We start from the raw sequence: 14995 nt of genomic DNA on the forward strand, positions 1-14995 counted from the left end.
GTGTCTCTCTGTGTCTGTCTGTGTCTCTGTGTCTCTCTCTCTGTGTGTGTGTATTGAGTCTGTCCCTGCTGATGGTCTCTGTATCATGGACTGAGCAGTTTTCAGCTCAGCTGTAGATTCTGGTCTTCCTTCAGAATCCTCGAGGCTCTGCTCGCCGCTCCTCCCCTCCATCCATCAGAGCCCGGAGGGATCCGCTCGCCGCGTCGCCTCTTCCCGCTCGTGCCTCCTCTCTCCGCCACGAGGTCCAGCCCTACAGGGAAGCAGCCTCTACGTCCCTCATGTGTTTCCTTCTGTTGCCACCTTCTGCTCGGCTCAGCTGATGGATTCTGGAGGAGAGCGGGACGACAGAAACACTTCAGCGTTCAGAGCTCAGTCAGAGTCTGATGAGTGAAACGCAGCTGAGATGCAGATCAGCAAACACAGCAGAGGGTCCACTGCGAATACATCATGTTCAACTGAAGAGGGTGACGGAGTCAGCACCACAACCACAACCATCAAAATCCACCCGAAGTCTCAGGGCGTCGCGTTCCACCTGGCTGATCTCACCTGGCTGATCTCACCTGGCTGATCTCACCTGGCTGATCTCACTGGATCGGTCATCTCCAGTTCGTTGCTGCTGCGTGTCAGAAGCTTCTCGTGAAGCTGAACCAGCGTCAGAGCTGTTGAAACGCCTCCATGTTTCTTCTCCCATCTTTACTGTCCGGGTTCATTTAAAGAAACACAAAGAAAAGACAAACTGTGTGACATCACAACAGAAACTAACCTCACCTTTGGCTCCAATTAAAACGTTAGAATATAAAGGCTACACTAAAGGGAATATAAATATATTTTTCTACGTATAAAAAACGTCTTTCTTTATGAATATGATGAACTTTCAGCTCGGTGATCTTTTGTGGCCAGCAGGTGGCGCTGCATTTGATTTGTTTTCCGGTTTATTTTGTTCTCATCTGTATCCACGCTGCTAACGTCCCGCGTTGTTGTGACCGAGCGGCAGTTGGTCGTCGTCTCTCCTCGCTGAAACTCTGAATATTTCAGCAGCGAGCTGCAGGTTCTGGGTCAGTGTGTCAGTGTGTGATCTGCTGTGACAGACTGCAGGAGGAGACGGTCTAACCCCGCTGAAGAAGAGGAGGAGGGAGGAGGAAATCGCTAACCGCTGATCACAGAGCAGCTCGAATGACGACAGACAGACAGATATCGTCATCTGCGAAACGCGAGGCGACGTCATTGTGACGCTGATGCAGCCAAACCTGTTGTCTGTTCAGCTGGACACACAAACCTCCAGAAACCAGCTACCTTTAGACCTTTAAAAACCAGGTTACCACACGTCACCTGTCCATGTTCCTGTCCCGGAGACGAGAAGCACACCAACGGTTAAAATCATCACTCTCCACTTCTGCAGAGCTGCAAACTTCAGTTCAGCTCAGGTACAGGGCCCTCTGGGCTCAGGTACAGGGACCGCTGGGCTCAGGTACAGGGTCCGCTGGGCTCAGGTTCAGGGCCCTCTGGGCTCAGGTACAGGGTCCGCTGGGCTCTGGTACAGGGCCCTCTGGGCTCAGGTACAGGGACCGCTGGGCTCAGGTACAGGGACCGCTGGGCTCAGGTTCAGGGCCCGCTGGGCTCTGCAAAGAGACCAAGTGATGCAAAATGATCAGAAAGAGACACAGTGCGATTAAAAATAAATGCAAAAGAACTTCTGGTGTTTAAATGTCTCAGCTCCAGCGGTTTCATTGGGCAGAGGATTACAGTGACAGCAGAGATGATTCCCTCCTCATCCTCACGGCCTGAAGCTTTCTGGGTTTCTGTGTTTGTTCGAGCTGAAGCAGCTCCTCTTCCTCCTGCTGCAGAGTTGAAAAGGGCAGAGCTAATGCATATTCTAATCTGGCCTAGATTCCACGATAAAGCCTCGTAGGTGCTTGACGACGCCTATTATCACGTCTTTGAAATATGAAGCGCGTGGAGGGGGAAGTGCGTGTTTGTGTGCAGGCAGGATTAATTTTTGGAGGCAGTCAAAGGTCGCTGCAGATAAACGACGTCGCCGCTGAGCTTTGAAACAGAAGAAAACAGAGAGCGAGGGTTTTTCTGCTGATCGGGGTTTTTGCAGCCACATGAAAGCCGCTTGTTTTCCAGGTCAGTGTTTGATGATCGATTAAATCAAACCGTTCATTTATTCTTACCTTTCTTTCCTTCTCCTGCAGCTCGAGCGGCCGCGTGCACGGGTTTCCTCAGCAGTCGCTGTTTGTTCAGTGTTTGCTCTGACTCCTCTGACAGGAAGCAGATCAGGTGAAAAGCTTCAGGTGTGAGTGTTATCTGCGATCTGTGAGCTGCATCAACTAGCTAGCTAATTAATGCTAAATATACGAGTGAGTGAAAACATCTCCTGCTCACTTCCTCGTCTTCCCACTCAGTTGCTCTGGAAGCAGAATCCTGTAAAAGCATCTTAAATACACATAAAAGACTGAGGCTAAAGCTAGCATGTCCCAGACCAGAGTCCAAGTAGAAGACAGTAAAGAAGCAGTGTTGTTCTTGTGTTGTTAGCTCTGGTGTTGTTCAGTTTGTGTGTGCTATCTAGCTCTCACGTATTAGCATCCTTATGTTAGCAGTTTGACTCTGTGGTTGATGGTGTCGGTCGGTATCTGCAAAACTAATGTCGTTCTTATCGTTCTCATCCAAATGTCATGTTTAGTTCTAATTAGCTAATGTTAGCATGCTAACACATGTCGACCATGGTCAACCTGCTTAGCATCAGCACATTAGCACTGTGCGCGTGCTGTACGTAGCATTCAGCTCGTTTCAGATGTAGTCAGGTGACGATGCTGCGTGGCTTTGAACACAACGCTGCAGGTAAACCCATGAGACATGTTTGTCATCATAAAAAGGGATGGGCTTGTTTTCTGTTCAGAAACCTGCTCCATGTTTCTCTCCCACTGCAACCTGGAAAGAGAAACCTGCCAACAGGCCTGAGAGACCCTCTGTGGCCCTCAGGGGACGGTCGTCACGATGCCGTGTGTCTATAGACGCTACAATGTGTCGGCAGTGACGTGCAAAAAGGTTACTCCATCTATCAAGGTCCTTTTTCCTCTTTTGTTGTTTAATAAGCTGTTTAGATTCAACTATTTCCTGGACAGTTTGAGGACAAACTGCTGTCAGTCACAATCCACTTTAACACCACAGTGTCCTGTTTGTCCTCAGCTGGAGGTAAACCGACAGTTTAGAAGTGATTCGTCAGAGCTGAAGGAGCAGCAGCAGTTTTTCTTCCTGGAGTTCAGACTCAGACTCTTCTGCTTCCAGAAATAATTCAGCACAGGAAATAAAGAAATCATTTTCTGCTCTTCAGCTCACCTCAGATTCAACTGGAGCCTCAGAAATCAGACGCATTGTTTTTCACCATCAGCTCTTCGTCTTTCAGTTTGTCTCCACGCGTCCCAGTTCAGCACAGAGACGCAGGAGAGGTGAACAGGTTTGGATGTAGAGGCTCATGAATCAAACGGAGTGAAGATGTGATGCTGACGGAGGACAGAATCAGTGTTTGAGTGAACTGCAGCTTCCTCTGCTTGTTTATCCTCAAAGCTCCTCCCAGTCCTCCCAGCCTCTCTATCCCAGTATAACCAGTCCTCTCAGCGTTTCTGTCCCAGTATAACCAGTCCTCCCAGCCACTCTGTCCCAGTATAACCAGTCCTCCCAGCCTTTCTGTCCCAGTATAACCAGTCCTCCCAGCCTCTCTGTCCCAGTATAACCAGTCCTCCCAGTCTTTCTGTCCCACTATAACCAGTCCTCCCAGCCTCTCTGTCCCAGTGTAACCAGTCCTCCCAGCCTCTCTATTCCAGTATAACCAGTCCTCTCAGCGTTTCTGTCCCAGTATAACCAGTCCTCCCAGCCTCTCTGTCCCAGTATAACCAGTCCTCCCAGCCTTTCTGTCCTAGTATAACCAGTCCTCCCAGCCTCTCTGTCCCAGTATAACCAGTCCTCCCAGCCTTTCTGTCCCAGTATAACCAGTCCTCTCAGCCTCTCTGTCCCAGTAAAACCAGTCTTCTCAGCCCCTCTGTCCCAGTAAAACCAGTCCTCCCAGCCTCTCTGTCCCAGTATAACCAGTCCTCCCAGCCTCTCTGTCCCAGTAAAACCAGTCCTCTCAGCCCCTCTGTCCCAGTATAACCAGTCCTCCCAGCCTCTCTGTCCCAGTATAACCAGTCCTCCCAGCCTCTCTGGCCCAGTGTAAAAGCAGAAAGTTCTGTCACTCGTCAGTGATTGGTGGGTGGGTGTGTTTGATTTGGGTCACTTTGCGTGCCTGCCGGGTGGTGCATTAAATGATTAAGATGAATGTGACCTTTTTCTAACTATACACTAATAATACTGCAATAATTGTAACCATGGCGACGTCATCCTTAGTGTTACTGCTGTAGTTTGTTGTCGTGTTCAGCTGCTGAAATCCTGCAGACTCTCGGTGGTTAACCAGCAGTTACCTGCGTGTCACCTGTCCCCGCTCTGAGGTGGAGTTCAGGACCGGTCGTCCGTCCGGCTCCTGAGCAGCTGCAGCTGTTATTTCCTCACATGTTCTGCTGCGTGTTTGTCTTTGACGATGTTCACTGAACATCTCGTTCGTAGTTGGACTGTGCCCCCCGGCTGCTGTGTCGTTTCAGTAATCAACCAGACGAGGCTCCGAAAAAGAGATTTATAGAAATTTAGATCTAATTGATTTAAACGAAAAACTGCATCAAAGCGTGAAAACGATAAATATCAATATGTGTCAGTGTGTGTGTGTTTGTCTGTCTGTCTGTGTGTGTGTGTCAGTGTGTGTGTGTGTGTGTGTGTGCGTGTGTGTGCGTGTGTGTGTGTGTGTGTGTGTGATGGCAGACGACCAGATGGCTGATGGGAGGAGTCTGACAGAAGAGGTGAAGTGCAGCAGAAAACAGACTCACAGACTTTAACCTCCGTGTTTGATGTGATACTTCTGTTCAAATATCACATTTAAGAAAAGTCTTTAATTGGCGTTTGCATTAAATCTGGTTTTTAAAAATCAATCAGCAGCAAAAAACCGCAGTGAGGTCGATGTTCATCCTCCTGCTGCTCTGATCCTGACGAACGTGTTCAAATGTTCTTAAACAGACACACACACACACACACACACACACACACACACAGACTCAGACACGCACACACACACAGACACACAGACACACACACAGACACACAGACACACACACACACACAGACACACACACACACACACACATTTATGATCTGCACCTGCTTGATTACTTTGGTCTTGGTCCTTACTTTGGTTGTAAGGTGAGACCTGGTCGCCATGGTAACAGCTTCCACCTCTTTCTTGCTGTCAGCATGGATACACAGGACGACTCACATACAGATCACAGTTGGACACATGCTGAAACACACACACACACACACACACACACACACACTTTGCGGCCTCGTCCAGATGGGCCAAGCGAGCAGAGCGTCACCAGAGCAGCGAGTCACTGTGGCCCCGACAGATTTTGGCCCCGGGACCGTCTCCGCCCCCCCGTGGCCGTCTGGAGAGAAGCCAGAGGACGAGCTGCGTCACTCTGAAGCCGAGCGGCGACGTTTGGACGCTGAGCGGCGACATGGTGTGACTCACAGAGTGAATGAGCGTTTCTGTTCTGTCTGTGTTCACTTCCTGCTTGTTTGGTTTCAAGTCTCGAGGACAGATTTACCGAGATTCAGCTGAAAGTGAAAAACACGACGTCCTGACGGAGGCGATGGAGCGAATGCTGCGATCGCATTGTGAGAAGTTCGGTTAAGATGAGAAACTCTTCACGTTTTCACGTCTTCACACAAATCAGGATGGTTGAATGATCAGCGGGTTGATGTGTGGACAGTATGTCACTGTGCAGTTACAGTCATGTTGGCAGTCATGAGTCCATGCTCATAAAAGGCCAGCAGCTGGACTCTGGACCCAAGCCGGGTCCAGGAGAAATAACGTTCGGGTTGGGTTTTTGTGAAAATATGGTGTAAAATAAATCAAAATGGGGGACCGACTGTCAGTGTGGGGTTTGTTATTAACGTGACAACACATGAATGAAACATGGAGGCTGTTTGAGGTTCATGTCGCCCAGGTACGGATGGAGGAAGTCAAGCCCAACGATGCAGGGAAACGTGGAGTTGTGCAGATGATAACAGAGCAGTTTGTGTGAAATGAGTTCTGGGTCTACTCTCTTGGACCTGGGTTGGAATCAGGTTGGACTCGGGTCAGACTCTGGTCTACTCTCTTGGAATTGGGTTGGACTCGGGTCAGGCTCTGGTCTACTCTCTCGGACCTGGGTTGGACTCGGGTCAGACTCGGGTCTACTCTGTTGGACTCGAGTCAGACTCAGGTCTACTCTCTTGGACCTGGGTTGGACTCAGGTTGGACTCGGGTCTACTCTGTTGGACATGGGTTGGACTCAGGTTGGACTCGGGTCTACTCTGTTGGACCTGGGTTGGACTCGGTCTTGGACTGGGCCCAAGCTGCACTCTACACTGAGCACACCACCACCGTCGATTTTGACCTGTCATGCTTACCGTAGTTTGTGTGCACATGGCTTTTGTTCGTAGGGGGTTCTGAATGAGGTTTTGTTCCTTCCTGAGCAGAACCTGGACGTTGTGGTTTCACGTCGTCTCCATGTGTCTCTGTACCACAATAACCTGAACAACCTGTGAGTGACATCAGGCGAGACTTTCATACTATCTGTTTTCTGTGTTGCAGGTTTGTCAGCAGCTGTGAAGAAGACACACACCTGTAAGTTCTGTTTCTTCACCTGTCCCACCTGCCGTCTGTTGAGATAACCTCCTGCTTTGACTCTCTGCTCTGACTCTATGACTCTCTGCTCTGACTCTATGACTCTCTGCTCTGACTCTCTGCTCTGACTCTCTGCTCTGACTCTCTGACTCTCTGCTCTGACTCTCTGCTCTGACTCTCTGACTCTCTGCTGTGACTCTGCTGTGACTCTCTGCTGTGACTCTCTGACTCTCTGCTCTGACTCTCTCCTGTGACTCTCTGCTCTCTGCTTTGACTCTCTGCTGTGACTGTCTGCTCTGACTCTCTGACTCTGCTGTGACTCTCTGACTCTCTGCTGTGACTCTGCTGTGACTCTCTGCTGTGACTCTCTGCTCTAACTCTCTGCTCTGACTCTCTGACTCTCTGCTCTGACTCTCTGACTCTCTGCTCTGACTCTGACTCTCTGCTCTGACTCTCTGCTCTGACTCTCTGACTCTCTGCTGTGACTCTCTGCTGTGACTCTCTGCTGTGACTCTCTGACTCTGCTCTGACTCTCTGCTCTGACTCTCTGCTCTGACTCTCTGACGCTCTGCTGTGACTCTCTGCTCTGACTCTCTGCTCTGACTCTCTGCTCTGACTCTCTGACTCTCTGCTCTGACTCTCTGCTCTGACTCTCTGACTCTCTGCTCTGACTCTCTGACTCTCTGCTCTGACTCTCTGCTGTGACTCTCTGCTCTGACTCTCTGCTCTGACTCTCTGCTCTGACTCTCTGACTCTCTGCTGTGACTCTCTGCTGTGACTCTCTGCTCTGACTCTCTGCTGTGACTCTCTGCTGTGACTCTCTGCTCTGACCTCTGCTGTGACTCTCTGCTGTGACTCTGACTCTCTGCTCTGACTCTCTGCTCTGACTCTCTGACTCTCTGCTCTGACTCTCTGCTCTGACTCTCTGGTCGCTTTGCGTTTTGTAGTCATCACTGATGGTTTATCTGCTCGCTCGGACAGTGAGCGCTGCTCGTGGATTTTGCAGCGAAAGAGCTTTAAGATGCTGGTTGCAAGCCCAGGACCTGGACTTCCCAGAATCCTCAGCTCAGCAGTAACCTGGTTGGACATTTGGAAAATGGAAATGAATGTGTGGAGGTGTGCTGATGAGGGGCAGAGATGGTGGTTTTAGTTTAGATCAGTGTCTTCGTCCTCCTCGCTCTCTGCTGGTTAAACTAACATCAAACTTTTCTCAGAAGTCTGCCACCGGTTTCCTCCTTCAGCAGGAAGTAGTTCTAATGAAGACATTTGTCAGCGAGGTCTGTGGATTATCCAGTCATTAAGATGCAGCTGTTCTGAGGTGGATAAACCAGAACTACCTGCATGACGAGATTCGACCAGGCGACAGTCACCTGAGACTGAGCCGACCCACTGAGGTGTTCTTTGAGGTCTGCTCTGACTCTCTGCTCTGACTCTATGACTCTCTGCTCTGACTCTCTGCTCTGACTCTCTGCTCTGACTCTCTGACTCTCTGCTCTGACTCTCTGCTCTGACTCTCTGACTCTCTGCTGTGACTCTGCTGTGACTCTCTGCTGTGACTCTCTGACTCTCTGCTCTGACTCTCTCCTGTGACTCTCTGCTCTCTGCTTTGACTCTCTGCTGTGACTGTCTGCTCTGACTCTCTGACTCTGCTGTGACTCTCTGACTCTCTGCTGTGACTCTCTGCTGTGACTCTCTGCTCTAACTCTCTGCTCTGACTCTCTGACTCTCTGCTCTGACTCTCTGACTCTCTGCTCTGACTCTCTGCTCTGACTCTCTGCTGTGACTCTCTGCTGTGACTCTCTGACTCTCTGCTGTGACTCTCTGCTGTGACTCTCTGCTCTGACTCTCTGCTGTGACTCTCTGACTCTCTGCTGTGACTCTCTGCTGTGACTCTCTGCTCTGACGCTCTGCTGTGACTCTCTGCTGTGACTCTCTGCTCTGACCTCTGCTGTGACTCTCTGCTGTGACTCTGACTCTCTGCTCTAACTCTCTGCTCTGACTCTCTGACTCTCTGCTCTGACTCTCTGCTCTGACTCTCTGACTCTCTGCTCTGACTCTCTGACTCTTTGCTGTGACTCTCTGCTGTGACTCTCTGCTGTGACTCTCTGACTCTCTGCTCTGACTCTCTGACGCTCTGCTCTGACTCTCTGCTGTGACTCTCTGCTGTGACTCTCTGCTGTGACTCTCTGCTCTGACTCTCTGCTCTGACTCTCTGACTCTCTGCTCTGACTCTCTGCTCTGACTCTCTGACTCTCTGCTCTGACTCTCTGCTCTGACTCTCTGACTCTCTGCTCTGACTCTCTGACTCTCTGACTCTCTGCTGTGACTCTCTGCTGTGACTCTCTGACTCTCTGCTCTGACTCTCTGCTCTGACTCTCTGCTCTGACTCTCTGACTCTCTGCTGTGACTCTCTGCTCTGACTCTCTGCTGTGACTCTCTGCTCTGACTCTCTGACTCTCTGCTGTGACTCTCTGCTGTGACTCTCTGACTCTCTGCTCTGACTCTCTGACGCTCTGCTGTGACTCTCTGCTGTGACTCTCTGCTGTGACTCTGACTCTCTGCTCTGACTCTCTGCTCTGACTCTCTGCTCTGACTCTCTGGTCGCTTTGCGTTTTGTAGTCATCACTGATGGTTTATCTGCTCGCTCGGACAGTGAGCGCTGCTCGTGGATTTTGCAGCGAAAGAGCTTTAAGATGCTGGTTGCAAGCCCAGGACCTGGACTTCCCAGAATCCTCAGCTCAGCAGTAACCTGGTTGGACATTTGGAAAATGGAAATGAATGTGTGGAGGTGTGCTGATGAGGGGCAGAGATGGTGGTTTTAGTTTAGATCAGTGTCTTCGTCCTCCTCACTCTCTGCTGGTTAAACTAACATCAAACTTTTCTCAGAAGTCTGCCACCGGTTTCCTCCTTCAGCAGGAAGTAGTTCTAATGAAGACATTTGTCAGCGAGGTCTGTGGATTATCCAGTCATTAAGATGCAGCTGTTCTGAGGTGGATAAACCAGAACTACCTGCATGACGAGATTCGACCAGGCGACAGTCACCTGAGACTGAGCCGACCCACTGAGGTGTTCTCAGCTGAACTGACTCTCTGCTCTGACTCTCTGCTCTGACTCTCTGCTGTGACTCTCTGCTGTGACTCTCTGACTCTCTGCTGTGACTCTCTGCTGTGACTCTCTGCTCTGACTCTCTGCTGTGACTCTCTGACTCTCTGCTGTGACTCTCTGCTGTGACTCTCTGCTCTGACTCTCTGACGCTCTGCTGTGACTCTCTGCTGTGACTCTCTGCTCTGACCTCTGCTGTGACTCTCTGCTGTGACTCTGACTCTCTGCTCTAACTCTCTGCTCTGACTCTCTGACTCTCTGCTCTGACTCTCTGCTCTGACTCTCTGACTCTCTGCTCTGACTCTCTGACTCTTTGCTGTGACTCTCTGCTGTGACTCTCTGCTGTGACTCTCTGACTCTCTGCTCTGACTCTCTGACGCTCTGCTCTGACTCTCTGCTGTGACTCTCTGCTGTGACTCTCTGCTGTGACTCTCTGCTCTGACTCTCTGACTCTCTGCTCTGACTCTCTGACTCTCTGCTCTGACTCTCTGCTCTGACTCTCTGACTCTCTGCTCTGACTCTCTGCTCTGACTCTCTGACTCTCTGCTCTGACTCTCTGACTCTCTGACTCTCTGCTGTGACTCTCTGCTGTGACTCTCTGACTCTCTGCTGTGACTCTCTGCTGTGACTCTCTGCTCTGACTCTCTGACTCTCTGCTGTGACTCTCTGCTCTGACTCTCTGCTGTGACTCTCTGCTCTGACTCTCTGACTCTCTGCTGTGACTCTCTGCTGTGACTCTCTGACTCTCTGCTCTGACTCTCTGACGCTCTGCTGTGACTCTCTGCTGTGACTCTCTGCTGTGACTCTGACTCTCTGCTCTGACTCTCTGCTCTGACTCTCTGCTCTGACTCTCTGGTCGCTTTGCGTTTTGTAGTCATCACTGATGGTTTATCTGCTCGCTCGGACAGTGAGCGCTGCTCGTGGATTTTGCAGCGAAAGAGCTTTAAGATGCTGGTTGCAAGCCCAGGACCTGGACTTCCCAGAATCCTCAGCTCAGCAGTAACCTGGTTGGACATTTGGAAAATGGAAATGAATGTGTGGAGGTGTGCTGATGAGGGGCAGAGATGGTGGTTTTAGTTTAGATCAGTGTCTTCGTCCTCCTCACTCTCTGCTGGTTAAACTAACATCAAACTTTTCTCAGAAGTCTGCCACCGGTTTCCTCCTTCAGCAGGAAGTAGTTCTAATGAAGACATTTGTCAGCGAGGTCTGTGGATTATCCAGTCATTAAGATGCAGCTGTTCTGAGGTGGATAAACCAGAACTACCTGCATGACGAGATTCGACCAGGCGACAGTCACCTGAGACTGAGCCGACCCACTGAGGTGTTCTCAGCTGAACTGGAACAGATTCACTAGATGAGTTTTTAATGCAGTTTTTGCTCCCGGCGGTGCGCTGTAAGTTTATTTTTTCCACATTAGAAGCAGTTTTACTGTAAAACATGTAGGACTTGCGAGTTTGCAGGATAGATGAGGATGAATGTGTGACGGGGGACCGCTGCCAGAGCTGAGTCTCTCTCATTAGAGCTGATAAGGACGGATAATGAATGCGAGATCCTCCTCCAGTCGGCTGCGCGTGGGACGATCGGAGGGAGAAACACTGATCCTCCGGGCGCTGTGGAGGCATTTTCCAAAGAACTCGTAACGTGCTGCTGTGAAACTATTGACTGGGTGTGATGAGGGGAGGCGGAGAGCTCCGCCGCCAGCCGACGGGCCTTTCGAAGCGTAAATCGTCCCCCCGTTCTGCCAATTTGGAGGAAGAATGACGCTCCCGCTGCTCCTCGGCTTCCTCTCTCTGCTGGCAGGAGTCGCTCTCGCCTGCAGCCTCACGTCTTCAACACACTGAGGTTTACTCTGCCGCCTGTTTTCAGGCAGCTTAATCATTTTCAATGATGCTGCGCGGCTCAGCCGGGATTTGTTTTATGAAGCAGAGTGGGATGTCGGGCGAAGTGCCTGTTAGCTCGAGCTGCACTTCACTTCTTTCAGTTACGTAACTTTATTTTTTTTAGGAAGTTTTCTGTTTTTCTTCACTGCACGGGTCCACCGGAGGGACAAGGGAGCAAGAGCATTGCCGAAAGGCACTCAAGCACCGCTGTGTTATAATGGACAGCAGGTCAGCCAAAATCCTTTTAGTTTGAAGTTCAATCCCTCAGATTTCCATTAGGGCTGGCCCCGACCCCTCCCTGTCTATATGAAGCCCAATATGATGCTCATATTCACTTAAATGTTGATTAAACATGTGTCTAACACATTGAAATAGGTTGTCTGTCTCGATGGTGAACTGTCCGCTGTCTCTGCGTCTCCCTCAAAGCCAGCTGGGACACTGAGAGGACGAGTGGCTGTTGCTTATGGAGCTAACACACCTCGTTCTTCACGATCTTCTTGATCCGAATAGTGAAGGTCCAGGTTCAGACATGCTGCGTTCTTGTGGAGGGGAAACACGGCAGCTGATAGGAGCTGAGCTGAAAGTGACGTCAGCCAAAGCTGAAAAGAAAAGTTACCTGAAAGTTTTGGACTCTGCGGCTCTCCGATGAGAAGAATTAACTTCAGGGACGTTCAGTGGGTTCTTGTAGTGTGATGACCTCGCTGTCAGCTCGGGGTCCTCGCTGTGTTTAAAGATTTTCACACCGTGATAGATGTTGGCAGACAGACGGTTCAACCAATCAGCTGCCATGCTTTTGTTTGGTGCCTGGCCTCTGACAAACAGGACGCCTCTCTGCTGCGTCAGGTTAGCAGAATGTCTTCGGCCGGATGCTGCACAGCTCCTCGCTCCTGACGCTTCAGGAGTATTTTGGTTCTGTTTCTGTTTTGCAGTGTTTCTGGACGCCGGGTCGGCCGCCGATGAAACCACGGCAACAGACGAGTCAAACTCATCTACAGGAAATCTGCAGACGTTTTGTTGTTCTTCAGAGGAACTTCTGTCTGAGTTTCGGACTTAAACTGACGCTGCTGTGCTGTCTCGGGCCTCTTTGAGTCGTTCTGGGTGCTTCTTTGCCTTCGTGCTGTTTTGTCGGCTCGTTGGTGCTGAGTCGACTTCCTCCAGCGTCCGTCACTGCTTCGCTGCAGGTGCACATTGATAAAAATGTTAGAATATCTGCAGTTAATAGTTATTTATTTGTTATTTTGTGGTTTGTTCATGTGAAGCCGACTTTCATCCACAGTTGGTCACTGATGCTGCTGGGAGGATGAAGGGAGGGATGTGATTGGTGGACAGATTTCTGCTGAGGCTGCAGTTCTCGGTGTCGTCCTCTGTTTTCTTCCTCTTTGGTTATTTGTTCTGCGCTCTCGCTCTCTGTATCACGCCTCCTTCCTTCCTTTCATGTCTCCCTCGTCTTTGTGCTGTGAACCGCAGCACAGACGCATCGTGTGGTTTTCTTCTGAGTCTGTGTGATGATGTTTCCATCATGATGCTGCTCTCAGTCTGTCCTGAAGAGGAAAACTAAAAAACAAACTCAAAGCAGCGCCGAGCCTTCATACGGCCGAGGAAGGGCGCCGTCAGTTTGTTTGAGCTGTCTGTTGGCTGATTTAGTTTCTGTTGGTTTGTTGCAAAGGAGGAATTAGGGAAACATTTATTGAACAATGAGACGTATTTGCATTAAAGCTGCATCAGTAACTGATGATGCTGCACAGCTGGTGAACCTCACACTGTTCTTCTATCTGATTGGTTGTAAATTTGTAGACTAGAAGTTTGCTTAATTTCTTTCTTTCTTAGAATTTGATGTTCAGATTGACACCACTCTTGTGCCTTTATGCTAAATATGCATCTACAGCCAACAGCCAGCTAACTTAGCTTGTAGCTTAGCTCTACAGCATGAAGACTGGAAACAGAGGAGAACAGCTGGCCTGATTCTGTCCAAAGGTAAAATCCTCCTACCAGCATCTGTAAAACTCACTGATTAACATGCGACATCTCGCTTGTTCTGACTGGGACCAGTAACTTCCTGGAGTCTCTGCTGGTTGCTGCACAGTGCTAAACAGCTGATGGCGACAGCTTCAAAATTAGTGCGCAGATGTTACAATAACAAATAATAAATCAATAATATAGATAAACATAATGATGAACTTTATTTATACAGAACTTTATAAAACTAAAGTTACATCAAAATGTTTGAACCAGGATTAAAACATTTCAGACGGCGATGAGTCCAGAGAGTCAGACAATTAGAAATAATAGAAAAATAAAATGAAATAAAGACAGTGGCGTCAGTTTTCTGATTCAAACATAAACACATTTTCACCTGAAGTTGAACTAAGACTTTATTGAGAAGTGAAGAGCAGCAGAAAGTCCTTTCATGAGAGGAATCTCACACTCAGACACACACAAGTAGCCAGTCAGCTCGCTCTACCTCCCCTCTCTTCTCATTGGCCGACAGCCATGTCAGTGAGGGGGGAAGGAGGAGGGGTGCGGGGGTGGGGTGATGACGTCACGGTCACATGGATCCTCATGTGGTCCAGAGAGCGGGCGAGGATGACAGAGCTGAGAGAGAGCTGCTGCTGATCACACACACCAGTCTGGATTATAAATATGTATTTTGTGATTTCTGCCATGAAAGGTAAGAGGACAGAAAAAGATTCTAGCTGCTGCGTCCTGAGTCCCCCTGAACTGAACCGAAGACTTCATCTGTCTCATCTGTCTGATTTTAGTCTCCGTTCAGTTTCTGGAGTTCAGTTTCTGGAGTTCAGTTTCTGAGCTGCACAAGTTCTGCCAAAGATGGTTTTTGTGTGTCCACTCTGTCTGTCTGTCTGTCTGTCTTTTGTCTCTCTGTCTGTCTGTCTGTCTGTCTGTCTTTTGTCTCTCTGTCTGTCTGTCTGTCTGTCTCTCTGTCTGTCTGTCTGTGTGTCTGTCTGTCTGTCTGTGTGTCTCTCTGTGTGTCTCTCTGTCTGTCTGTCTTTTGGCTCTCTGTCTGTCTGTGTGTCTCTCTGTCTGTCTGTCTGTCTGTCTGTCTGTCTTTTGTCTCTCTGTCTCTCTGCCTGTCTGTCTCTCTGTCTGTCTGTCTGTCTGTCTCTCTGTCTGTCTCTCTGTCTCTCTGTCTCTCTGCCTGTCTGTCTCTCTGTCTGTCTGTCTGTCTGTCTCTCTGTCTGTCTCTCTGCCTGTCTGTCTCTCTGCCTGTCTGTCTCTCTGTCTGTCCTCCTCGGAGCTTGGT

The 14995-nt window shown here is 49.7% G+C and overlaps 1 protein-coding gene across 2 annotated transcripts in view; it reads left to right on the top strand.

The window, feature by feature from the left end:
* LOC121625756 (nuclear receptor ROR-alpha A-like) overlaps nucleotides 1-14995 on the top strand; it is a 75905-nt gene that overhangs the window by 38245 nt on the left and 22665 nt on the right. Inside the window, exon 2 of one of the 2 annotated variants that reach the window (XM_041964042.1) lies at nucleotides 6722-6754. In XM_041964042.1, coding sequence (XP_041819976.1) covers nucleotides 6722-6754 — 33 coding nt within the window. Of the gene's footprint in view, nucleotides 1-6721; nucleotides 6755-14332; nucleotides 14405-14995 lie in introns of those variants that run through there. The other variant, XM_041964124.1, reaches the window with a different exon arrangement.

Source organism: Chelmon rostratus, chromosome 1, assembly GCF_017976325.1.
Source record: "Chelmon rostratus isolate fCheRos1 chromosome 1, fCheRos1.pri, whole genome shotgun sequence".
In the NCBI taxonomy this organism is placed as follows: domain Eukaryota; kingdom Metazoa; phylum Chordata; class Actinopteri; order Chaetodontiformes; family Chaetodontidae; genus Chelmon; species Chelmon rostratus.